We start from the raw sequence: 26,175 nt of genomic DNA on the forward strand, positions 1-26,175 counted from the left end.
TGCCAGGCCCAGGTTTGGGTGCTGAGGATTCAGCAGTGAATAAAACAGATAACATCTCTGCCCTCGCGGAGTTCACATGGGAGGGGGGTAAAGTCGGGGGTACTGAAAATAAATGAGTACATCCATACATTTTTTTAAACACGAGATAAATTTCCAATTTCAGATTGGCATTAGTGCTGTGAAGAAAATAGAACAGCGACCTGGTCAGGTGACTACTTGATGTAGGGTGGTCAGGGAGGGCCTTGAATGACAAGGAGGAGCTGGTACTGCGAAAGTCTGGGATTCCAGGCAGAGGACCCAGCTCGTGCAAAGGCCCTGAGGTGGGACGTTGCGGGAACAGTAAAGGAGGCCAGCATGGCTGGAGTGGAGTGAGACGAGGGAGAGTGGTAAGAGGTGAAGTCGAGAGGCTGACAGAGGCACACCATGAATTGGGAGTAGTTTGGCTTTTATTCCAAGACTGATGGCAAGTTCACTCTCCTTCTCTTTCAACCCCATTTCCAAGCACAGTCTAAATATTACGAACACCACCGTAGGAGGCAGGTGCTGTGAGATGGGGAAACTGAGGCACAGAGAACGAACGTGCGGGGAGAGGGAGGGACTTCTTGGCTTCCTCGCGCCTTTAACCCTTTCCAGGAAAATGCTTGGGTCTCTTTGCTAAGTTTCTGTCTCTAAACAGAAGGGCAAGGGTTCGAACCCCAAGCCTTCCCCTGCCCTGGGCACAGCACCTCCCTCCCTCCCTCTCGGCCCCCGGGGTCTGAACTTTACAGCGGGGCAGGTAGCGACCCACCCACTTCTCCAGCTGGAGTCCGCGTTCTCGGTACCCACCGCGCCGCTCCGCCTTAGGCCCGCCACTCACGACTGTCACGACTCCCCATTGGTCAGACTGGCTGCTTTCCCGCCCCCTGACAGGCCAATCACGCTCTCAGGAAGCACAGTCTGGCCCACACGCAGCCCCCCCCCCCCCAGGGAGAAGTAGCGGCGCTTGCGGATTGGCTGGGAGCGGGGGGTGGGGCTGAGCAGAGCTAGACGAGTGCCTATTGGGCGGCTCAGCCCGGGTGGGCGGGACGCGGACGGAGCCGGGGGCGGGCCAAGTGTCCGGGCTTTGGGAAACGTCTACCAGGCCTGCGAACCCCGCGAGTGGGCCTGAGCGGCGGAAGTCCGGCTGCGGGAGGTAAGTGGCTCCAGGCCTCACCTGCGGCGGACGGGCTGGGCCCCGTCCCGGCGCCTTCCTGATAAGGCCCCTCTGGCGCTGCGGAGGGACCGACCTCCCCGCCTTGCTGGTGGAGGACAGCCGGGGGAGGACTCCTGCCTGGGCCCTCCAGAATTGGCTAGCCAGGGGCTCGAATTCTCCACGGGCCGCTTCCGCCCTCTCTACCAAGTTTCCGCGTCACTCCTGCGTGGTGGGTGGGTTTGGCTCCCATTTCCTCAAGAAGGAAACTGAGGCTCAGACAGAGCTGAAACTTGCCTAAGGTCACACCGCCAGCCAGTCTCGGCTGCAGAACCGGGTTCCCCAGCCCACGTGGGGATCTAAACAGCCCCATTCGCTCCTCAGGTTGCCGCCCACCTCGGGCCGCTCCTCCTCCTCCGGCCTCGGGCTCCCTCCACCCAGAGCTGCGTTCTGAATTTTCATCACTTCCCCAGAGTACCGCCAACTCTGTCTCCAGCCGAGACCCCCTCCCCACATTCACCGCCCCCCACACACACATTTTCATCTTCTCCCCCAAATCAGTTCCCCTCTCCAGGTCCCCAGTTAGTCCCTGGAACCTGCCACCCTCGGACCGCTGGCAACCTGAGGATCTTCCTTCTTCCCCCTCCGACCACAGCCAGGCCCAGCTGCCCCCTCCCCGCTCTGTCCCCGCTGCCTGAACTGGAGCCCAGGCCTCACCCTTGGCCACCTGGACCCCAGCCCCCACTTTCGCCCTGGCCTCCACCTCCAGTCCAGCCCCACCGCAGCCAGCGAGGCCTCCCTATTTTATTGTATATTTTGAAAACTTTTTATGGAAGTATATCACATATGTAGGAAAACAGGAATCACAGATATCCAGCTCAAATAACTTCACAAAGAGAACGCTCTGGTGTGAACAGCATCCAAATCCAGAAGCCGAACGTCCCCCACACGCCAGAAACCCCCCTTGCACCCCCTCCTTCAACACTGCCGCCCAAGGATAACTGTTATCATAACTTTAATGCCACAGGTTGGTTTTGCTGGGTTCTTGCCTTATGTAAATCCTTTACTGTATTGTATTTATTCCTGACTAGACAACCTGTTACACATTGTCCAAAATTCAAAAGGAACAGACTAGTACACAGTGAAAATCAAATGTCCTTCACACTCCGCCCCTCAGAGGCCTGTCCCTGCAGAAAGAGCCTGTTCCTTATGTGCATTCCAGAGAGAGCAGATACAGATAGGAACAGTACCTACACTTTGTTTTCTTCTTGCATTTTGGCACAAATGGGAGCATTGTTAGACACACTATTATGCTTTTTTTTTTTTCTTCACTGTTAACATCTCTTGGACACTTTTCCACGTTGTTACTTAAAGATCTCCCTTGTGATTCTTCCTGGCTGCAAAGAATTCCATAGTATGGATATACCATAACTTACGTAACCAGTACCCTAACCGTGGATGTTGGATTTATTTCTATTCTTTTGCTCTGGGAAGATGCCCATAATGAATAACCTTGTCCCGTAATGAATAACTTTGTGTCCTTTCACCGGTATGTCTGCAGGATAAATACTTAGGATAGTTAGGAGTGAGTTCTCTGGGTCACAGGGTTTGTGCATCCGTAATTCTGAGAAATGTGGGCACATGGTTCTCCCTAGGGGTTCTTGCAATCCCCACTCCTACAGCCCAAAGGGAAGCTCCTCCTCGCTCTAGACTCCTGTCACTGTCACAGGCTTCCGGACGGTCCAGCGCCCCCGCCCCCACCTGACCCTGTCCCTCCTGTCCCCTGGAGAGCTGACGCCGAGAATGGGAGTGAGGAGAGCACTCCAGGTGGAGGGAGCTGCCCGGGCAGAGGCCCTGAAGTGGGATTTGGCCACCGAGGCGGGCAGGTCCCGGTCCAGCGCCTTGTGGGAGGAGGGTACATCGTAGTCCTGAGGACAGAGAGAAGCCATGGGGCCTTGGGGAGAGCTGAGAAATAGGGTCAGCCCTGTGTTTTCAAAAAGGTTGTTTTCTTTCCCTCTCTCTTCACTTCCGCAGGAGAGCTCTGCCAAGATGGATTAGGTTCCCTAGAGATCCTAGCACTGGCCACAGTTGTAATTATGCAATTAATTAATTCAGTGCGGTTTTGTTTTTGAGGGAGTTTCCATTCCATTTGTTTTTTGAGACAAAATTCACACAGCATAAAATTCACCATTTTAGCCATCCACTAGTTTTTAAACTTTAGATATGTCACACAGAGAAAACATTTTCAATGGTAGATGTGTTCAGTTTAAAGAATAATCATAGACACCTGCGGGGACTCACCAGCCAGCACTGAACCTTCCCCCGAGTGAGTGTCAGCCAGCTTGCCCTCCACTGGGTCCACTGGGTCCACAGGGTCTCCGTTTCCTAAATAAGTTAACAAACAAGTGAGTAACATGCAGAGAGGGAGGGAGCTGCAGACAAAAGCCAGGACTCCCACTTGTGCAGCAACTCAGGCGCCCAGGGACACAAGCCTCTGGCTGGGACATGTGAGGCTTGGGGTGTCCAGGGCCCAGATGCTCACCCTGACGGGGGCGGGGAGGGGCAGTCACCCCTCTAGTCCCCACAGCACCTTGGCCTTCATGGCCTCCCAGGGGCTTCAGTGTCCTCCCCTTTAAAAGGGCTGCTGGCCAGGTGGCTCTACCAGTCCCCTCCCCCTTAATTTTTATATTTCTCTCTTTTTTTTGGCCACACCTCGCAGCATGCGGGATCTTAGTTCCCCAACCAGGGATTGAACCCGTGCCCCCTGCAGTGGAAGCACAGATTCTTAACCACTGGACCGCCAGGGAAGTCCCTTTCTTTCTTTTTCTTAAAACTGTGGTACAATACACATAACCTAAGCTTTACCATCTCGACCATTTCAAAGTGTACAATTAAGAGGCATTTAGTATGTTCTTGATACTGGGCAACCATCACTACTGTCTAGTTCCAGAACACTGCCATCTCCCCACACGGAAACTCTGTAGCCCTTTCAGCCACTCCTCGCACCCCGCACCCCCCCACCCCCCCACCCCCGCCGCCCTGCGGTGGAAGCGCGTCAACCTGCTCCGTCTCTATGGACGCAGCCGTTTTGGGTTTGGGGCATTCCACGTAAACGGACTCCTGCGTGTGGTCTTTTGTGACTGGCCTCTCTCGCTGAGCATGGCGGTGAGGGGCCTCCACGCTGGGGCCTGTGTCGTTGCTTCGTTCCTTTCTATGGCTGGATAATATTCCACTCCACAGGTACCCCAGCCTTTCTTTCTAAGACCTGGAGGGGGGCTCAGCTGGTGAGTTTTCCACACGGGTGAACTACATTTCAGAGGAGGCAGTCAGACTTGAGGGACCCCAGGCCAGGAAGGAGGGAGGTGGCGCAGCTGGGAGAATGCAGCTCTTTTTGCCTCGGGGCTCAAGTCCTGCTCCCTCTGCTACGGGCAGCGGGCCCTCAGTCAGGACACGTCACTGCTTAGACCTCGGTTTCCCCCCGGGGCTGGGGGGAGGATCACAGTTGGCGCCTGGGGTGTAAGCGTGTGGACCCTGGACACGCAGAGGAGCCCTCTCCCTGCCTGACCCCACTCCCTCAGCCCCCCTGCCCACCCCAGGACATGGCAGCTGCGAGGCCCGGCCTGGGACGCCCTCTCCCTGCCTGACCCCACTCCCTCAGCCCCCCTGCCCACCCCAGGACATGGCAGCTGCGAGGCCCGGCCTGGGACGCCCTCTCCCTGCCTGACCCCACTCCCTCAGCCCCCCTGCCCACCCCAGGGCATGGCAGCTGTGAGGCCCGGCCTGGGACGCCCTCTCCCTGCCTGACCCCACTCCCTCAGCCCCCCTGCCCACCCCAGGACATGGCAGCTGTGAGGCCCGGCCTGGGACGCGTCATCCCTGGATCATCCATCCTCTTCCTGTGCGACATGCAGGAGAAGTTCCGCCATGTCTTGTTCTTCCCCCAGATCGTCTCTGTGGCCGCCCGCATGCTCAAGGTACAGCTCCTCCTCCCTCAGACCCCCCAGTCCAGGGCCCCGGCCCCTCCTCCCTCAGACCCCCCAGTCCAGGGCCCCGGCCCCTCCTCCCTCAGACCCCCCAGTCCAGGGCCCCGGCCCCTCGTCCCTCAGACCCCCCAGTCCAGGGCCCCGGCCCCTCCTCCCTCAGAGCCCCCAGTCCAGGGCCCCGGCCCCTCGTCCCTCAGACCCCCCAGTCCAGGGCCCCCAGCCCCTTCCTTGGGCTCAGACCTTTGCTCCTCACCCCAACCCAGGTGGCCCGGCTCCTGGATGTGCCCGTTGTGCTGACCGAGCAGTACCCACAAGGCCTGGGCCCCACAGTGCCCGAGCTGGGGGCTGAGGGTCTGCAGCCACGGGCCAAGACCTGCTTCAGCATGGTGCCCGTGGTGCAGCAGGAGCTGGACGCGCGGCCCCGGCTGCGCTCTGTGCTCCTCTGTGGCTTGGAGGCACAAGCCTGCATCTTGGTGAGACCCCAGCTGAACCTTGGGGACCTCCATTCACACCTGGGACGTCCCCAACCTAAAAAGGGTGTCTTTCCTGACCAGAACTCTCTATCCTCCCCTTCCTGACCCATGACTCCCCTCCTGACCTGGGACTTTCACCTTCACTAAGGACCCCTCTCTTTACCTGGGGCTCCCATCCTGCCTAGGATCCTGTTGTAATCTGGGGACCTCCTGCCCTGATCCGAGCCTCCCTCATCCCCATCCTGGTTCCCCAATCACTGTTCTTGTCCGGGGGTAGCCCTGACCTCTTTCTGCCCCTAGCACACAGCCCTGGACCTCCTGGACCAAGGGCTGCAGGTCCACGTGGTGGTGGACGCCTGCTCCTCCCGCAGGTGAGAGGGTCCCCTCAGGGGTGGGGTGCATGTGGGATGGGTTTGGGGCACCCAGGAAGAACCAGGGGGTGGGATCCCTGCCGAGTTTGCCAGGTGTCTGGGTGTCCAGACCAAGGCGCTGACACCGCATACACACACCGCCCCACCGCCCCCCGCAGCCAGGTCGACCGGCTGGTGGCGCTGTCCCGGATGCGCCAGAGCGGCGCCTTCCTCTCCACCAGCGAAGGGCTCATTCTGCAGCTCGTGCGTGATGCCGCCCACCCCCAGTTCAAGGAGGTACTGACCCCCACGCCCCACACTCTGACCTCCCCCATCTCCCATGCAAACGGCAAATATCTTTTCAGCACCCACCACATATTCACAGAATACATCCGGGAACACAGAAGGCTGCCGCCTCCAGGGGCGCTAAGTTCTAGTGGGGGCAGACTGCGGGTCAACACCATAAATCAATGAAAGGAGAAGCTGTCTGGCCACGAGGACTGTAGAGAGAGATAAAGCAGGGGAGGGGGCCAGGTGTGCAGAGGAGGGCCTGCCTAAGGTGGTCCAGAGGGCTCCCGGAAGAAGGTGACTTTAGAGTGAGGTAGAGATGGGAGGGAGCCAGGCAGACGGGAGAGAACAGTCCGGCAGGGGCCCTGCAGACGGGAGCCCCTTGACCCTTTCCCGCCACCCCCTCCTCCAGTCTGTGGCACTCAGGTCCAGCCTCCACACCCACCACCCGAGTGGCCTTCCTAGTACCCAGGTCTGACCAGGTAGTCCCCACTGCTTCACACCCTTGGCCCTTAGGATAACGGGACATGCCCAAACGAGATTCCCAGCCCTCTGAGATCTGCCCCTTCCCCTCCTCTTAGTTCAGTTCTGTTGAGCATTTATTGAGCACCTACTATGTGCCAGCCACTGTGGCAGGTCCAGGGGCAATAGCAAAAGACAGTCTGTATTCAATTTCGCATTGTGGCCTGGAGCTGGGGAGGGCACATGTGGAATGTGTGAGAAATAAGATGGGGGCTGGCAGCTGGGAGGCCCCTCCTGGGGGGTGGCCTTAAAGTGGAGACCTGAAAGTGCAGGAGCAGCCAGTCATCCAAAAAGTGGTCCTGGCAGAGGGGACAGCTAGGGCAAAAGCCTGGACGTGGGACTGAACTTGACTTATTCAGGGAACGGTAGCAGGGCATGGTGAGTGGCGGGTGAGTGTGGGAGGAGGGGAGGCCGGGAGGAGCCAGAGCCGAGACTTCCCAAAGATTTTGGTGGGGGTGGGGAGGGGCAGCCATGGGGGTTTGCACAGGGGGGGCTGGACACTGTCAGATCTGTGTGTGGTGCCAGGTGGCTAATGGATATGTGGTAGGAAGGGGGGAAACCAGGGTGGAGGCAGCAGTGGGGATACAGGCTTTGCTTATTTTCATTTTTTAATCTCTGCAGGTTAGCATGACAGGGATTGCTGATGGGTGCAAGGTGTGAAAAGGCAGCACAGAGAGGGGATCCGGCTTGAGCGCAGTTGCTCAAGCTCTCTACTGATGGGGGTGGAGGTGGCGGCAATGAGGTTGAGAGGTCAAGTGACCACCAACATCTAAGAGGCAGCTGGATAAGTGAGTCCAGAGTTGAGGGGCAAGGCGAAGACTGGATTTCAGAGTTGAGGGATAGGAGAGGTGAGAGTACTTAAGAAGAAGCATGTGCAGACAAGAAGCCCCAGGACAGAGTCGGTCACCCTTAGTGGTCCAAGTCAGCAAGGTGGACCAAGATGGCAGATGACCAGGTGCTAACCCTGGTGGCTATGGTGAAAGGGAGACCCCAAGAAAAGTTTTGAGAAGAGGCAGTGGTTGGTTTGGCCAGTTGCTACTAAGGGGGCAAGGGAGATGAAAATGGAGAAGTATCCCTTGGATCTGTCATGGGGATGAGAACCCTTGATGCTTCCTGACTCCCTACCCCTACCCTACAGATCCAGAAGATCATCAAGGAGCCCGCCCCAGACAGCGGGCTGCTGGGCCTCTTCCATGGCCAGAACCCCCTCTTCCGCTGAACTCCCTACCCTGCCTTGAGGCGAGACCACCTTCTTGTCCCTGGGACCTTGGCAGAAGCGCTTTCTCCCCCATTCTTGGATCCCAAGAGTGGTGCAGTCCACCGGGGGTACCGCCCCCTCAGGAGGGGAGGTGGGTGCCACTTTTCCATTGGGCGGCAGCTCCCGGAAATGCAAATGAGACTCCTGGAAGCTGGGCGGGGGTTGGCTGAGCCGAGCTGGGGGTGGGGCTCGGCCCCCGGGCCACTTCAAGGGGTGGCGAGGGAAGGGGGAGGGAGTGTCACAGGCTGTGTGGGACCCGGTCTCAGAGAATAAACATTGATGTGACTGTGGACTGAACCATTCTTGGGTTTGGGGGGTATCCCGGGGGCGACTGGGGGCTGCGGGCGGTGGGGGAAGAGGGGTCCCCAGCAGGTGGGGAGGGGGAGGTGCCTCTTCTCAACTCCAAGACGGCGCGAGGCAAAGGCGAGGGCTGGCCACTGTCACATCTGCACCGAAGCCGGCGCGCATCTGCACGGAAAAGAACTGCCGGCCCGGGGTCGCCCAACTCGCTGCCGGTCGCCCCCCCTATCAGCGCGCGCACACGCCCAGCCGGGTTGGCTCGCAGACACGCGCTGGCTCTGCCTCCCCCGGCCGGCCCCCCAAGTCGCCACCACCCCCGACTCCCCCAGGGTCCCGCATCCGGAAAGTGAGGTGAGCGTGACCGCACCCCGGTGCGGAGGGGGAAACTGAGGCACGAGGGACTTGGGGACGGGGAGGAAGGAAGAGACAGGCATGCGGATGAATGGATGAATGGATGGGAAGGACAGATAGCTTCATCTGAGTGGTCCCTGCTCCCCTAAGACGCAGGAGCCCGGGGATCCACATAGGGGCTCCCAGAATTCTGCAGCCCCCTTGGAAATCTGGGAGTTGGGATTCTACGGACCCCCCAGTCAGGGCCCCTCAGCCCCTTCAGAGTCTTAGTCCTCCCCCCGCCCCCACCGCATCCTTGGGTGCCCAAGAAGGCAATCTGAGTCCCCCAGGGACCCAGGCATCAGAGCTCTCAGCCAGACCGCCCCCCATTGGGGAAGCAGAGCCCCCCCCCGCCCCTGGATCCCAGACCCCTCCCAGAAGGCCCGGTCACCGGACCCCGCGGTCAGAGCGCCCAGCACCCCCTCTCTCCGCAGGGATCTAGGAGTCCCTGCCTCCCCCCTCCTCCAGGAGCCCCTGGGACCGGGCGCCGGCGCCCCCGGCCCCCGCCTTTCGGATCCAGGTGTCCCCCCCTCCTCACCCCCCCAGCCTGAAGCTTCGCGTCTCGGAGGCCGCGCTCGCGTCGCCATGGCAACAGGAGTCTATTTTGCGCTGGGAACACACAGCTCCCGCCGCAGCGCCCCCCCACCCCGCCCCTCCAACCTGAGCCTGAGCGAGAGTGGGGGACCCGGGGAGCGAGATTGGTGGTCCGCGGTCGGGGGGAGACACAGAGACACTCAGAGGGACAGAGATCTGTAGACAGCAAACCTAGGAAAAAGACACACAGAGACGGAGACACGGAGTCAAAGAGGTAGCGAGAGATGGGAATGTGGAAACGGGGAAGACACAGGATGTAGAGAGACAGAGACTGACGGGGCAGAGGGAAGGAGAAAATGTTGGCACACAGAGGAGACTTGGGACAGAGACTGAAAGATGTATAGATGCGATGAGACACGTAGAGAGAGATAGGCTCAGAGACGCCGCGACTCAGGGCACCTCCCGATAGAGATGAGAGACCCGCCGGCAGGCTGAGGGAGAGGAGGTGGGAGGCGACGTCCCGGGAGGAGGTAAGGACACGGAGACGCAGAGACTCCCAGAGACAGAGACATAAGAGACAGGAAGGCCTAGGGACCTGGGCGGGCCTCTGGGAGTGCGTGGGGAGGGTCCGCATCTCTCCCTCAATCCCACCTCCCACCTCCCCGGTGGCGAGCCGGGGGCGGCGCTGGATCTCTCCACCCTGCCTCCCCCGCCCGGAACTGGGATCCCCGCCCCCGCATCCAGACCCCTCCCCTTCTCCCTCCTCTTTTCCCCCTCAGGCCGGGTCCGCCTCCTCTGGAACCCAGATGCCGCCTTCTTCCGCATGCCTAACCCAAACCCACCCTCAACCCCAGATATTCCTAGGAGGCCGTCCCTTTGCACTCGGACACCGCCCACCCTCAGCCCCGACCCCGCTGCCACCTGCGGACCCCTCTCCGGCACCCAGTTGCTTGAGGTCAGGGCTTCTGGCTTTTTCTGGGTCTCCTCCCCTCTGCGGGTCTCTATCCTCCTCTGGTTCTCTCTTTCGAGCTCGCTCTCTCTCTCTCCTTCAATCTCTGATCCCCAGTTCTCTGGGTCTTTGCCCCACCCCCACCCCATCACTGCTCGCCCTCTGGGTCTCTGCCCTCCCAGGGCTCTGTCCTCTTTTCTTTGGGTATCTGTACTCCCTTCTCTTCATCTCTGTTCCCCTCTCTCTGGGCCTCTGTCCCCCTTTTTCTCTGGGTCTCTGTCCCTCTCTCTCTGGGTCTCTGTCTCCCTCTCCCTGAGTCTCTGCTCCCCTCTCCCTGGGTCTTTATCCTTCTCTCTGGGCCTCTACCCCCACCCCGAGGGCTCTCTCCCCCTGCGCCCCCGCGCCCTGTTCTAGCTCTCCTTCTCTGCTGCCAGGCCTCTCAGAAGGCGGTCCTTGCCCCCAGAGCCCAGCTGGCAGGGTCAGGAGAGGGCTGGGGTGGGGCGGACTGAGGCACAGCGCTTGCAGGGGAGCAGGTGGAGGAGGGGCTTCTCCGTGAGCCCAGGGACCGAGTGGGGCCTGCTCTGGGACCCCTCCTCACACTGGCTCTCCTGATCTCTGTCCTCGCATCTCTGTCTCTCAGGTCCTGGGCTGGCGTGCTGGGTTCTGGCTCCGAGCTGCTAGGTGTGTGTGGTGTGGGGAGGGAGATCGGGGTTTGGGGGGCATTCCTCTCCAGCTGTGGAGGAGGAGTGTGCCTTCCGGTGTGTGGGGGGGGCTGTCTGGGTGTGTCTGGTGGAGGGCCACATGCCTGCTTCCAGACTCTCCACCACTGGGTTCGCACTGGTTTGTGTGTGCCTACGAGGTTGCGTGACTGTGGGCTGTGATGTGTGCCACTGCATGCCCACGTGCAGCTGGCTGGGGCAGGTCCCTGGCCATGTTCTGGAGCTGTGTGTGGTCCCAGTGTGTCAAGGTGTCTGAGATTGTGTCTGACTCTTGTGTGCTGTGGGTGGGAATGCCCAGAAATGCATGGTTGTGTGTCCACATGGAGCTGTATTGTGTGTGTTTTGGGAGGAGGGAGGCTCAGGTGTGCCGCCAGGATGACATTGGGTGTCCTTGCGTGTTGTGTCTGGGACACTGTGTGGGCGTCCTGTGCTCTGTGTCATTGTGCGTATGTAAGCTCTGTTGTGTGTCTGTGTACAGTTTTGTGTGAGGTAGAGGAAGAACTGGTCCCCTGTATCCTTGTGTCTGGACCAGCTGCTGTGTCTGCAGTGTGTCTCCTCCCCACCTGGAGGTGCTGCCCTGCATCGGGAGGTGTGAGGCAGGGACAGGAGGCTACGGGACCCCCATTGGTAGAGGGGCCGTGTGTGTGTGTTGCTGGGTCTGAGGGGATGTATGCCACTGCTCCTCCTGCCCCACTCCCCAGAGTTGTCAACGGCCAAGAGTTTCGTTTCCCTGGGTATGTGCGTGTGTGTGAAGTTGGAAGGGACAATGGGACTCTGTTAGCAGAGGGAGAAATTCTGTCCATGGAGCCCAGCCAGAGGCTTGGCACAGCACAGGGACTGAGAGGGCAAACTGCGACCCCTGCGGGGCAGATGAGACAAAGGTGCCCCCAGCCCAATGCAGCTCCCCAGCATCTATGATTTAGCAGACAGATGGCACCCTTGCGTGTGTTTGAAAAGGTGCCCCTTCCCACAGATGGATGCAGCCCCACTAGCTGCATTCTTAGGAAGGAGAGCCCGGCTGGACTCCAGCCTCTCAGCCAGACCCTCTTGTGCAGTACACAACCTGCCCAACCATACGTGGCAGCCCTCGTATGAATGAAGGAATCCACATCGCCACACACGTGCCACTCTCAGAAGGGGTGTGTCTGTGTGCATGACAACCCGTGTTTCTCTGTGTGGGATAAGGCATCCATGTTCTGTGGGTGGTGGTGCCCTGAGTTCAAAGCCTAGCACCATTGCTTGGGCACTGCGACATCATCTGACCTTTGTTGGTTGGTTTTTGTTTCTTAACTGTGGTAAAATACACGTAACATAAAATTTACCATTTTAACCATTTTAAGTGTACAGTTCAATGGCATTTAATATATTCACAATGTTGTGTGACTACCACCATTATTTAGTTCCAGAATATTTTCTTCACCCTGAAAGGAAGCCCTGCCCCCATTAAGCAGTCGCTCCCCATTCCCTCCTGCCCCCAGCTCCAGGCAACCACTTATCGGCTTTTGTCTACATGGATTTGACTATTGCAGACATTTCATATAAATGGAATCATACAATATGTGACTTTTTGTGTCTGGCTTTTCTCTCTTAATGTTTTTGAGGTTCTTCATGATGTAGAATGTATTGGTGCTTCATCCCTTTTTATGGCTGAATAGTATTCCATTGACTGGATAGACCACATTTTGTTTACCCATTCATCAACTGATGGACATTTGGGTGGTCTCCAGTCTGGGGCTGTTGTAAATCATGCTGCTAAGGACATTCGTGTTTTTGTGTTAACATGTTTTTCAATTCTTTGGGGCATATGCCTAGGAGTGGAACTGCTGGGTCATGTGGCAACCCTATGTTTAACTTTTACGGAACTGCCAAACTGCTTTCCAGAGTGTGGGCCAAGGCACTTCTAAGATGCCCGTTAAACACCAAGTGGAGGCATCCAGCAGGCAGTCTGGCGGCGAGTTCAGGGGCGGGGCCGGAGCAGAGCTCAGAGGGAATGTTGAGGCCCCGAGTGCAGCCTCCCATAGCCCTCTCCCCATCCCAGGCCCCAGCAGTTTTTGATAATGGTGTGGTCCCTAGATACACGTACACTCAACGGGAAGGAACAAAGGATAAAAATAATACCGAACGACATTTATTCAACTAGGCCCACCCTCCCACCCTCTCTCCCACCTCCTTGCACTGCTTTTATTTCTTCATGGCCTTCATAATTTCTTAGTGTTTCTTCATAACAGTTTTCAACGTGCATCCCATTAATTTGTGTCTGTGTACTGGCTCTCCCCCTTCACCAGAAGGCAAACCCCGTAAAGACAGAGGAGGAACCCTGTGGTTCATCTACTGCCGCATCCCCAGCCTCAGTAAACACTGCTGAAGGACCCCTCCTGCCAGCCTGTTGCCGTACAAAACAGCTGGGCTGACCGGTCCCATCTGGCCCCTCCCATCCTGTTCACCCTCCTATAAGTACAGCACCTGCGCTAGGCCAGGCACTGCTCTAAACTCTACACACATGAAATCGGTTCGTCTTTCCAACCACCCAGTGATAGCCATCCTCACCCCTGGTTTACAGATGGGGAAATTGAGGCACATGGGGACTTAGGTGTATCCAGTATCAGGCACCTGGCACATGGTGGAGCTGGGGGATGAACCACTACTACCCTGACTCTCCAGCTGTGCAAGGAGACACGTCAGACCTGAAACTGTGAGCGTGGGTGTGTGTGTGTGCGTGAGAGAGAGAGAGACCACAGAGAGAGACAGAGACAGAGAGAGAGACTGAGGCTCAAGATCCCTTGATTATCAGACGTAAATACAGGAGAGAAACAAGCATTGGGGGAACTGAGGGCCACGTGGGTCTAAGGCAGCAGTTCTAACTGGGGGCAAATGCGCCCCCCGGGGGGATATTTGGCAATGCCTGGAGGCATCTTATGTTATCACGATGTGGGGGAATGTGAATGCTCCTGGCGTCCAGCAGATGCTGCTGAACACCCTACAATGCACAGGACGGGCCCCCACAAGCAAGTACATTCTGTGCCCAGATGGCAGTAGCGCCCAGGGTGAGAAACCCTGCACTCCCTTTTTCCACCTCCTGGTCTATAAACTCAGGTTCTCAACTCCGATCTCTCTTTCTCCTTCTCTCCTCCCCATCTGCTCTTCTTTCTCTCTCCTTCCCCATCTCCCCGACTCCTCCCATCTTGCCCACCCCACCATGCGTCTCCCTTCATTGCCCCCCTTGGTCCCCCACTGACCCCTCCCAACCTCCTCCCCACTCTGCCCACCTCTCACTCTGCCCTCCCTCACCTGCCTCTCACCTCTGGCTTTCCCCTCTGCCCTCTCTCCCTCACCTGCATCTCACCTCTGGCTTTCCCCTCTGCCCTCTCTCCCTCACCTGCATCTCACCTCTGGCTTTCCCCTCTGCCCTCTCTCCCTCACCTGCATCTCACCTCTGGCTTTCCCCTCTGCCCTCTCTCCCTCACCTGCCTCCATGGTTTCTTCTCCCTCCATCACATCTTTCCTCTGGCTTCTGTCCACCTCTCTTGTTTCTTCGCACCCCTGATGTCACTGTCAACTTTCCCATTCTTTCCTCCACCATTCACCACTCACTTTGATCTCTTCTCTGCCATCATCATTTCCTTTCTCCTTCCGCGGTGTCTGGACATCCTTCTGTTGCTCCCCCATCACCGTGCACTGTCCCGTGGGACTGCCAACTTTGGGCCCATGCATGTCCCCTCCATCTTTTCTGTTTCCTGGTTTGTGTCTCTCCGTCCTTCTACCTTCCCTTAGCCTGCCTTCCTCATCATCTCCGGCCCCCATCTCCACATTTCTCCACCTCTGGCCATCTTTCTCCCGCCCACCGTTCCAGCCTCGGTTCTCCCCCAGCCTGGCTGCCCCATGCCGGCCCTCCTGCTCCTCGGGACCCTCCTGCTCCTGGCCTCGACTACCGGCCAGGCTGGGGCGCGCCCGTCCAACGCCACAAGCACCGAACCCCCGGGCCCGCTGCCCGCCCTGCTGGCGCACCTGCGGCGCCTGACCGGGGCGCTGACCGGCGGCGGGGGCGCGGCGGGCCCGGGGGCCAACGGCACCAGGACCAGCACCCCGAGCTCGGCCGGCGCGGCGGCACGGGCGCCCCCTCCTGCCGAGCTCTGCCACGGCTACTACGATGTCATGGGCCAGTACGACGCCACCTTCAACTGCAGCACTGGCTCCTACCGCTTCTGCTGCGGCACCTGCCACTACCGCTTCTGCTGCGAGCACCGCCACATGCGCCTGGCGCAGGCCTCCTGCTCCAACTACGACACGCCGCGCTGGGCCACCACGCCGCCGCCACTGGCCGGGGGCGCCGGGGGCGCCGGGGGTGCGGGCGGGGGACCCGGGCCCGGCCAGGCCGGGTGGCTGGAAGGGGGCCGGGCGGGTGGCGCCGGGGCGCGTGGGGGCGAGGGCCCAGGGGGCAGCACGGCCTACGTGGTGTGCGGGGTCATCAGCTTCGCCCTGGCCGTGGGCGTCGGCGCCAAAGTGGCCTTCAGCAAGGCGTCCCGTGCGCCCAGGGCCCACCGGGAGATCAACGTACCCAGGTGTGTGTGCTCTGGGCCCAGAGGGTGGGGAACCTGGGGGCGGGGCCACGGGAGGTGGAGCCATCAGGGAGTGGGGCCGGTGGGGGTGGGGGCAGGGTGCAGGGCGTATGGCCAGAGACTGAGGCAGCCACCGGGAGCGCAGAAGCGAATGCCTTGGAGAGATGGGCGGGACATGAGAATATATGTGACTTAAGTGGCAGTCTATGGAGTGACCGGGTAGGCTCAGGCCTTCATTCATTCAACAAATATTTCTTGAGCACTTTCTGTGAGCCAGGAGCTGGGAACACAGCAGTGAACAAAACAAAGTCCCTGCACTGATGAGTAAACCTGGTTTCCAATCCCAGGTCAGCTGCCTGCGGGCTGTGTGACCCTGGGAAATTTGCTTAAACCTCTCTATGCCTCAGTTTCCTCGTCTGTACAATGGGCCTAATAATTGTTCCCCACCTATTCAGACTGTAATGAAGATTACCTGGGTTAATTCATGTTGAGTCCTGACACATGGTAAGCCCTCAGTAAATGCTGGCTACCGTTATCATTAAGACAGTAAGCAATAAAACACATGTGCAATATATTTTTAGATATTGATAACTGCTGTGAATAAAATAAAGTAGCATAACGAGTTGTGAATGGGAGGGACAGTATTGTTTTACACGAAGTGGTCAGGAAAGGCCTCTCTGAGCAGAGACTTGAAGGAAAACAGAGAACCAAGCAGATATCTGTGGGAAGGGCATTCCAGGCAGAGAGGAAGCCATAAGTGCCATGGCCCTGAGGTGGAGCGTTTGCAGGACAGCGAAGAGGCCCATGCAGCTGGAGTGCAGTGGGTGAGGAGGAGGTAGACAGAAGTAGGCAGAGGCCAGGTTTATCCTAAGTGTGATGGGGGAGCCACTAGAGTGTCCTGAGCTCCGTGTGTCACCATCTGATCCCTGGGCTGTGCGTGTGAAACTAGACTGCAAGGGACAAGGGCAGAAATGGGGAGACCAATTGGAGACTGTGGCAATAATGGTGAGAGATGGGGCAGGTAGCAGCAGAGGTGGTGACAAGTGCTCCGAGTTGGGATACATTTTGGAGGGCGAATCCACAGGATTGCTAAGGGCCGTGCAGGAAAGAAAAGAGTCAACGGTGATTCTAAGGTTTGGGGTCCACATAGCACCCTTTATTGCCATGGGGAAGGCAGCAAAAGGAACAGGAGTGAGGTCCCACGTTCAGGGTGGGGCAGGGCCACAGAGAGGACGATGTGGGAGGGACCGCACAAGCGGTAGGGTCCAAATAAATAGGGGAAGTGGCGCTTCAAGCGGGAAGGGTGGTCCGAGGGACCTTGGGGCAGGCGGTGCTCAGATTGATATTAGCAAGGGGCGTGGCCAAAGGCGAGAAGCCGAGCTGAGCTAACGGATACACCCAAAGGTGAGAACGGGGAGGGGAAAGAGGCCTGCGCCCTCCCTCTCTCCACCCCCACCCCCAGTCCCCAGGCCACTGACCATCCCTCTGCCACTTCTAGGGCTCTGGTGGACATTCTGAGGCATCAGGCGGGGCCTGGGACCCGCCCGGACCGGGCACGAAGCAGCTCCCTAACCCCGGGGGTCGGGGGTCCAGACAGCATGCCCCCGAGGACGCCCAAGAACCTCTACAACACCGTGAAGCCCTCCAATCTCGGTGAGTGAGAAGTGGGGCTTCGGCTGCCGCCGCCTCTGCTGCCTCTGCATCTGCCCCCACCCCTCATCCCTGTAGCTCCGCCCTCCACGGATGGCTCCACCTCCCATTGCCCAGGCCCTGCCCCTAGCCACAGCCTGCTGTCTCTGCCTTCCCTGAACCGTTATGGCCGAGACCTGTTTTGGGCAATGCACTGGACTTTGCAGTGAGCCAGACCTCCTCTCTGACCTCCTGTGGGCACCCTGGGTGGGAACCCTGGGTGCTACGATGGATGATTTAGATTTAGACATTCTCAGCCCCTGCACTTGAGAAACTCATGTCAGACCACCCAACAGCCAGTGACACACAAGGACGCACTTAGTAACTGAATTAGAATTTGTCGGGAGCCAGACGCCTGGATTGAAATCCTGGCTCTACCGCTGTGACCTAGGGCAAGTGACTTCGCTTCTCTGGGCCTCAGTTTCCTCATCCATAAAATGAGAATCGTAACAGTACTCACTTCATATTATTGTTATTCTTATAGTTTATGATGAGTGCATCAGTGGAGAAGTCCAGGTAGCTGGAAGAGGGTTTGAAAAGGGTCTCATTGGGTGTGAGGGGGAGGAGGTTCCCTCAGAACGTGATGTTTGAGCAGTGGCCAGGAGGGTTACAGGAGTTTCTTGGGCAGGGGGATCTCTGAGTGGCTGGAGCAGAGCTTGTGAGGTGGCCAGAGCTGAGGCTGAGGAGAGGGTGGGCAGATACCTCGGGAAGGGCCTTGAGTACCAGGCTGAGCTGAGTGGCTCTGCCTTTGTCCTGAGGGCAGTGGGGAGCCACGGAGGAGTTTAGAGCAAGGGAGCCGCAAAGTCAGAAGTGGGTGGAAGAACTGTGTCTCTGGAACCCATATGAAGGAAGACAGACGAGAGGAAGAAGGCTCCAGAGGAGGCTGGCGTGATGATCCAGGCAGTAAAGGACGAGGCTTGGTCTGGGATCAGGAATGGAGAGGAGGAGATGGGTTTGAAGAGTAGTGATAAGGAAGAAACATCTGACCTGGATCTTGAGGGGTGAGTAGGAGGTCTTCAGGCAAAGAAGGAGAGAGGAAGGGATTCAAGGCTGAGAGAACAGCATGACAGCATGTGCAAAGGCCCTGTGGCAGAACTGAGCTGGACCATTTGGGCATCAGAGAGAAGAACAGCTTGAGGGGAGGGATGGGAGATGAGGCTGCAGATGTCTGTTGGGGACAAGTCACACAGGCCTCAAATGCCACCCCCAGCTTAGACTGTGTCCCATGGGTGATGGTGAGACATGGGAAGAGTTTCGAGCAGCAGAGGGACAGGGGCAGGTGTACATGTCAGAAGTACCGCAGTGGGGCTGATCTTGGAGATGGGCTGGCCATTTGGCCAGAAGGCTGGTTTGATGATCCAGGAGGGAGAAGCAAGTCAGGGCAAAGAGTCAGTAGGCAGGAGGGACCAGAGCTGGGGACCAAGTGGACATGAGTGGGGATCCTTCCACAAGACCCGGACAGCGGTGCCAGCTGGGAGCAGGCACTGGCAGTGATGCCACCTCCCCTCTTGGTCCCCACAGATAATCTGCACCACAACTACCTGCACCTCAGCGTCAACAGCCCCAAACACCACGCTGCCACTCTGGGTATGGAGCAGGGCGGGGCTGCGGGGAGGGCAGGGCTCCTTCCCTTCCCAGCCTGGTACTGAGCCGGAGCCAGGTGCCCAGCACAGGGCAGCTGTGAGACCCTGGGAGCCTGTCCTCACACTCCAGCCAGGTAACCCAGTGAGGCTCAACTTTCTCATCTCTGTGCCAGAAGTGGTCTGCGGGAAGCGGCGTGGAGCGCATCCCCTCTAGCCTGGGGTGGGGCACACAACGAGTGCTGAGCAAACGCCAGTTGCCCCTCCTCCTCCTCCTTCCCCAGCAAAGAGCGCCCGGGGGTTGGGGGGAGTGTGCGCAGGGAGCTTGGACTGCTGCAGCTCTGAGGGGCTGGAGTTCCAGATTCTAATGCTCTAAGGGGGCTGGGGGCCAGCACTGCTGGGTCTGAGGGAGGAGGGCCTGGACTGAGCCCGGCCATGCCCCTCTGCCCCAGACTGGCGGGCCATTCCGCCGCCCAGCCCCTCCTTGCACTACTCCACGCTGTCCTGCTCTCGGTCCTTCCACAACCTCTCGCATCTGCCCCCGTCCTACGAGGCCGCTGTGAAATCTGAACTCAACCGCTACTCCTCCCTCAAGAGGCTGGGTGAGTCCCGGGAAGGGGAGCTACCTGGGCGATGGGGTGGGGTCAGGGCCTGGGTTCAGGACAAGGGACAGTGACCCGATAGCCTTCTAAAGCTTTAGATTCCCCGCCCCCCGCCTTAGAATTTTCTCCAAGTTTGTTCCAGAATTACCTGAGGTAATTTTCTATCACAATTACTTGGGGTGCTTTTTTAAAATGCAAACCCGTGGTCCTCCCCCCAAGATCTATTGCATTCATCAGGACTTGTATTTGCAATGAACAGAAATACAACTTAAAAAAAAAAAAAAAAAAAAGGTGACTATGCTGGCTTGATAACAGAAAGTCTATGTGCCACAAGCTTCAGATGTGGCTGAACCCAGGTGCTCAAAAGCTGTCTCCAGGATTCTACATCTCTCAGCTCTGCTGCACAGTGGGCTGGCTTCATTTTCAGACAGAATCTCCCCTTGTGATGGCAAAGATTGTCCTGAGAATTTTCAGGGCAATTCTACCAGAAGAGTCTCTCCCAATGATTCCAGCAAAAATCCCAAGCCTGGATCCCACTGGCCAAAAAAGGGTCACATGCTTGTCCCAGAACCAATCACTGTGACTCTGATTGGACATTTCTGGGTCAGTGGCTGATCCCTGGTAGTGGAGTAGCCTTCAAACATTTTAAACAGCGATCCACAGTAAGAAAGGATTTTTATATTGTGTCCCATGAGACCCACATACACTGGCACATTTTTTAATTACAGTAAAGTTTTGAAACTTGTTATTATGGACATTTTCAAACACACTCGAGAGTAGAGGAATTGTAAAACGAGCCCCATGTTCCTGTCACCCAGCTTTAACAATGGGCAACATTTTGTTAATCTCTCCTCCCTCCACCCCATCTTTTGGTGGATTATTTCAAAACAAATCCCAGATATCATGTCACTTCATCCATTAGTATATCAATAACACACACAAAACTGAAATAAAAATTTTGTGAATGGTATTCACCCTTATTCTCTTATTATGGGACACTTTCTGATAATTTTCTATTGTATTTCATTTTGCCAAATGCTGGTCCCTACCCACAAAATTGACTTTACAACCCATGAATGGGTCGAATCTCCAAGTTTGAAAAATACATGCTACAGGATGAAAGGGAAGGAAAAGTGGTTCCTCAAAAGCAAGAGTTGGGTTCTACTCCCAAAAGAAGGGATGTTCCCAGGCAATTAAAAAAAAAAAAAAAAAAAAAGGTCCCCCCTCGTCTACGATTCGCAGCATTGCAAGCCGGGCCTGGGAATCTGCATTCTGCTAGTTTGCCTGTTCTGACTGGTTAAAATTGTGCCCCTGCCCAGGCTAATGACCAGGAAGTTCCAGGTAGTGTCTGGGGTCTTCCTGGGGTGGGGGGTGCCCCAGGGAAGGGAGCACGTTCTGGGCTGGCTGAGGACCCACCTCTGTGGTTTCTTTCCTTCTCCCCCAGCCGAGAAGGATCTGGACGAGGCCTACCTGAAGCGCCGGCACCTGGCGGAGGTGCCCCGCGGGACGCTGCCCCTGCATGCGCTGCGGCGACCTGGCACAGGGGGCGGCTATCGCATGGATGGCTGGGGTGGCCCCGAGGAGCTGGGCCTGGCGCCCGCACCCAACCCACGGCGCGTCATGTCCCAGGAGCACCTACTGGGCGACGGGGGCCGGGCACGCTATGAGTTCACACTGCCACGCGCGCGCCTCGTGTCACAGGAGCACCTGCTCCTGTCGTCCCCCGAGGCCCTGCGCCAGAGCCGCGAGCACTTGCTGTCACCCCCGCGCAGCCCCGCGCTGCCCCCCGAGCCCGCCGCCCGCGCCAGCCTGGCCGCCTCCCACTCCAACCTGCTGCTGGGGCCTGGGGGGCCCCCCACACCGCTGCACGGGCTGCCCCCGCCGCCCGGCCTGCACGCGCACCACCACCACCACGGCCTGCACGGCTCGCCGCAGCCCGCCTGGATGTCAGACACCGGCGGAGGTGGGGGCACGCTGGCCCGCAGGCCGCCCTTCCAGCACCAGGGCACGCTGGAGCAGCTGCAGTTCATCCCCGGCCATCACCTGCCCCAACACCTCCGCACTGCCAGCAAGAATGAGGTGACTGTCTGAGTGTCTGAGGTCGGGCCAGGGGCTTGGGGGCTGCAGCCTGGGGCCCCCATCCCAGCCTGCATCCCCCAACACACTCCAGGGGCCTGGGACCAGATCTGCAGTGGCCGGGAGGGCTGCCTCCAAGGACACTGTTTTGGATGAAATCATCACCAGACACAAAGCTTCCTTCTGCGATGTCACGGCAGATGAGACCCCTCCTCCTATGTCACAGTTTGAGGCAGGACCTCCTTCCCATGACGTCATCACAGAGGAAGAGGCCTGTATGTGAGGTCATCACTAGCGAAAATGTCTTTGTTCATCACAGGGACAAAACCTCCTTCCCATGAGGTCATCACAGAGGAAAAGGCCCACCCTTAAGGTCATCACTAGAGGCCATGTCTATGCTCCATGGTGTCATCACACAGACTTCCCTCCTGTGATGTCATAAGAGGAACAATGCCTTTGTCCTATGACATCATCCCTAGAGACAGAGTCCTTCCTATGATGTCACTGCACAGATAAATCTCATCCTTATGATGTCATCTCTGGCACCAAAAGGCCTCTTTTGACATCATCATCACCAGGAAAATATTTTCTTCCAAAGAAGATGCCTTTGTCTTTGAAGTCACCACTACAGACAAAGCCATCTTCCTGGGACGCATCACAGGGGAAAGAGCCTCACCAGCTGTGTCCTCACTAGACATAAGGCCTCCTTTCTACGACATCATCACAGGGACTCTGCTTCCTTCCTGTGATGCCATCGCCAGAGAAGGTGCCTTGCCCTATGATGTCATCAGAGGGACTGTGCCTTTTCCGTGATGTCATCAGCAGAGATGGCAGCCCACTCTGGGGACATCTCCAAGACGAGGCCCCTTCTGCAATGTCACCACCAGACTCTGCCTGCTCCGAGATCACACACGCCGTGAGACACCTCCACTGCCTGCTCCGAGATCACACACGCCGTGAGACACCTCCACTGCTGCTGCCAAGTCCCGGCGCGGCAGGGCACACCCAGAGTCCGTGACTATCCTGCTGGGTCACCAGAGAAGGTGCCCTGTCCTGAGGTGTCATCTAGGGCTGTCCTCACTGGGGAGGCTGCCCCGGCGGAGAGGTCTCTGCCACAGATGACAGTCCGTCTGTGGATTGTTGGCAGTGGCCCTGCCCCAGCTGAGGCTCTGCCCCAGTGCTGTGATGTCATCACCAGAGACACTGCCTGCTCTGGAAGGCCATTACTTGTAATGGTATCACCAGAGTTTCTGCCTTGTCCCACCATGACTTGGCTTGGTCACTCCTTCCCCTGACCCTAGAGACATGCCCTGCGGGATTTCCACCAGAACCTCACCTAAAGGGTGGTTGGGCCACGGGTCCTGTGTGACTCCTGGAGGACAGCACTCCCAGACTGGCTTCTGCTCCCACGGAGGCCACTCTGGCCCACCAGGCTCCTGGAGTCCTGGGACTCATAGGTGGCGCTACTTCTCTCTGCCGTCACTACAGACATCATCACCTCTGTAAACAAAGTCCTGGCCTCCTGCTGGGGGTGGGGGGAGGTGGGGGTATGCCTGCTATTGATTTAGCTGATGACATCATCAGCACCACAAGACTTCCACCACTCCTGGTGGTAAGTTGCACCTGGGGTCCAGTGTTAACCATGCCTGATGATGACATCATTTCCCAGGATTCCCTTTGACCTATGGTGTATTCATCTCGCAGGATCCACCACAACTAGGATATCATTCTCTTCCAGGATTTACCATAACAACAGTGTCACCTTCTCCCGAGGTTTCCTATAGCCAATGGTGTCATCATCTCCCATGATTCTCCACAACCATGGTGTCATCATCGCCCAGGATTCTCCACAACCATGTGTCATCATCTCCCAGGATTCACCACAGCTGATGATGTCATCACCTCCCAGAATCCGCCATGACCAACGGTGTCATTACCTTCCAGAATCCACTATAGCTGATGGTAACATCTTCTACCAGGATCCACGAAGACTGATGATGCCACAATCTCCCATAGTACCCCGTAATTGTGGTGTCATCATCTCACAGGATCCACTTCAATCATGATGTCTGCATGCCCCAGGATCCAGCACAGCCATGGTGTCATCACCTCCCAAGATCCACTTTAATCATGGTATCATCAACCTCCCAGGATCTGCTTCAACCATGACGTCTTCATGCCCCAGGATCCAGCACAGCCTTGGTGTCATCACCTCCCAGGATTCAACTCAGCAGTGATGTCACCACCTCCCAGCAGCCATGAGAGTCAATGGTGTCCCAGAACCCATGACACCCAACAGTGTCATCATCTCCCGGGATCCATTTCCGCCATGGTATCACCATCTACTGGAATCCACCATAACCATGGCATCATCATTTCCCAGGATCCAGGACACCCAATGATGTCATTTAGCAGGAGCCACTTCAACCACGTATCATCACCTTCCAGGATCCATCAGCTTGGGAGCCAAGTACTACGACAGCTGTATTTCAGTTGTCTTCTGGGGTCACCTACCATTGTTCCCTTAAGAGGAACCAGCACAATACACATCATTTTCCCATTCCCTCAAAAATGGAGTGGGATGGGGCCCCCTCTGATGACATCATCCTACTCTGGCCCTTCCTGATGATGTCACTGCTGTGCTCCTGACTTAGGCTGACGCCTGCCTGCATCAACCGCACCACAGACTTGGCCTTGGCCAGTCCTCCATCTCCCCCTGGTGAGGGCATCCAGGTCCCTCCTGATAACTGCCCTTCACCCAACCATCTGATCGGTGACAGGGTCAACAAAGAGACCTCTTATCATCACCAGAGGGGGGGCTTTCCAGTCCTCAGGTGATGTCACTGCCCCTTGCCCAATCCCTGTTACCTGGATCCCCACCCAGAGCTGCACTGCATTGGCTTGGGCCAAACTCTCCCTAGAGACCCCCCCTGGGCTGGGCCAACAGCTGCCGACCTCCCTGAGGCCTTCAGTGGTTTTCTCTGCTGCCCTGGTCGTGGGGCAGGCACGTCTGGAGAGCCACGGCCACTGCCAGTGCCACCTGTGGGGGCGGGGGGGGGGTGCTCTGCATCAGCCCAAGATGGCAGAGAAGCAGCATTCTCTCCTTCATCTCCCCCTCACACACAGGGGAGCCTCTGGGTTTCGGGGATTCCCCAACACCCAACGCACAATTTGCCCCCAATTCTCTCTGTATATAGCCATGTTCTGGGGCGGCCATTCCCCCACTCTTAAAGGGCTACATGCCCCCTCTCCCAGCCCCCAGGGCGAGGTGAGGGGGCCTCTTCTCCCTCCCCTGGGCCGTCCCCCTCCCTCTCCTCTCTCCCCACAAATCCTGGCACCTCAGCTCATCCCTTCTCATCAGGAGCCTGGGGCAGATAACTGACCCTCAGCTCCCACCACACTGACGAAACTGAGGGGTGACCCCCAATCTACCAGGGCCCCAGTGCCAGTTTGCCGGGTTTTCAACTCCACGCTTACAGCTGCTCCTGTGGGTTCCCCCAATCCCTTTGAGGGCCTCACCACGCCCAGTGTCCCTATGGCAGACTGTGACTTCCCCCAAAAGGAGCCAGCTTGGGCGCCTACCCCTCCCAGACCCCTCCCCTCTGCTCACCACCCTCAAGGAGCCCTCAGCTTTCTCCAGCCCCCAGAACTGGGGGATTCGGGGCCTTTCAGCTTTTGTATGCCCCCCTCAACTTGCTCTTTCCCGGCCTGGATTCCAAGTATCTTGCCCCCTCCCCCCACTCACTTGACACAGGCTGCCTGACCCTGGGGCCTTGACCTCTTATCTCAAATAAGCCATAGTAGGGAGAGGTCTCGAGGTGGGTGAGGAAGTGGGCATGTCCTGCCAGATCCCCTTGATGCTTCCAGAGCTGGGACCTCGCCATCTGAGTCTTCCCCCACCAGCCCCCACCACCTCATAAATGCATACACAGGCTTGTGCGTACGTACACACACACACACACACACACACACACACACACACACTCCCATTCCAGTGAGGGGGCAGTGGAGGGCGGTACAGAAAGAAGAAGATCAATTCTGGACCAAAAGAACTTCCAAAGCTCTGCCTGCTTCCTTATCCCTACCCACCCTATTCCTCCCCCCAACACCGGACTCTTGCCCCAGTTCCTTGGTGAGGACAGCCAGCCGAGCTGCAAGTTGGTATTTTTTTGAATAAACAGATGTTTTCCTGATCCCCGGTCTCAAGTATACTGTCGGGAAAGGATGGGTTTCCATCCCCGCATTTGCAGGTCACTGGGGAGCCCCCTTTGTGGCCGAGGAAGGCGGGCATCTAAGTGTCTTTGCGGGTAGGTGGTCAGGGCTGCTCCAGCTGCCACCAAGGGAGGAGTCAGGCGTGGGGAGGTGCAGTGTGAGGTGCCTTCAAACGCTTAGTTTCTTCCTAAGAAAGCTTCTTCCCTCTGAGCAGGTAAGCATTTGTTTGCAGATTCTATTTGTTTGCGCCTCCTTATATTTGAATTCTTTGCCTGAACATCATTGAAGTGTGTGTGTGGGGGGTGCATCTGCATTAGTTTCCTGGGGCTGCAGTAACAAAGTACCATACAACTGGCAGCTTAAACAGAAATGTATTCTCTCCCAGCGCTGGAGGCTGAGAGTCTGAGAGGGAGGTGTCGGCAGGGCTGAGTCCTTCTGAGGCTGTGTGGGAGAATCTGTCTGTGCCTCCCTCCTAGCTTCTGGTGGCTTGCTGGCAATGCTGGCATTCCTCGACACATCATCTTCC

The 26,175-nt window shown here is 57.6% G+C and overlaps 2 protein-coding genes across 7 annotated transcripts; both read left to right on the forward strand.

Moving 5' to 3' along the window:
* The first annotated feature begins 1,068 nt into the window (after positions 1-1,068).
* On the forward strand, positions 1,069-8,332 carry ISOC2 (isochorismatase domain containing 2). Of its 4 annotated transcripts, XM_059905800.1 has the most exons (8): positions 1,072-1,171; positions 3,888-3,969; positions 4,406-4,452; positions 5,005-5,142; positions 5,415-5,624; positions 5,925-5,995; positions 6,154-6,271; positions 7,923-8,332. In XM_059905800.1, the coding sequence occupies exons 4-8, from the start codon at positions 5,008-5,010 to the stop codon at positions 8,001-8,003; spliced, it is 615 nt and encodes a 204-aa protein (XP_059761783.1). In that variant the 5' UTR covers positions 1,072-1,171; positions 3,888-3,969; positions 4,406-4,452; positions 5,005-5,007; the 3' UTR covers positions 8,004-8,332. The 4 variants fall into 4 exon arrangements, with proteins under 4 accessions (XP_059761782.1, XP_059761784.1, XP_059761781.1 ...); XM_059905799.1 differs by lacking the exon at positions 3,888-3,969 and having other exon boundaries at positions 1,069-1,171; positions 4,409-4,452; positions 4,987-5,142; XM_059905798.1 differs by lacking the exon at positions 3,888-3,969 and having other exon boundaries at positions 1,070-1,171; positions 4,409-4,452.
* Positions 8,333-10,872: 2,540 nt separating this feature from the next.
* On the forward strand, positions 10,873-25,630 carry SHISA7 (shisa family member 7). 3 transcript variants are annotated; one of them, XM_059905706.1, is made up of 6 exons: positions 10,873-10,896; positions 14,706-15,493; positions 16,989-17,143; positions 18,701-18,766; positions 19,212-19,361; positions 20,806-25,630. In XM_059905706.1, the coding sequence occupies exons 2-6, from the start codon at positions 14,814-14,816 to the stop codon at positions 21,450-21,452; spliced, it is 1,698 nt and encodes a 565-aa protein (XP_059761689.1). In that variant the 5' UTR covers positions 10,873-10,896; positions 14,706-14,813; the 3' UTR covers positions 21,453-25,630. The 3 variants fall into 3 exon arrangements, with proteins under 3 accessions (XP_059761689.1, XP_059761688.1, XP_059761690.1); XM_059905705.1 differs by lacking the exon at positions 10,873-10,896 and having other exon boundaries at positions 14,554-15,493; XM_059905707.1 differs by lacking the exons at positions 10,873-10,896; positions 18,701-18,766 and having other exon boundaries at positions 14,554-15,493.
* Positions 25,631-26,175: the final 545 nt, after the last annotated feature.

Source organism: Balaenoptera ricei, chromosome 19, assembly GCF_028023285.1.
Source record: "Balaenoptera ricei isolate mBalRic1 chromosome 19, mBalRic1.hap2, whole genome shotgun sequence".
NCBI lineage: Eukaryota > Metazoa > Chordata > Mammalia > Artiodactyla > Balaenopteridae > Balaenoptera > Balaenoptera ricei.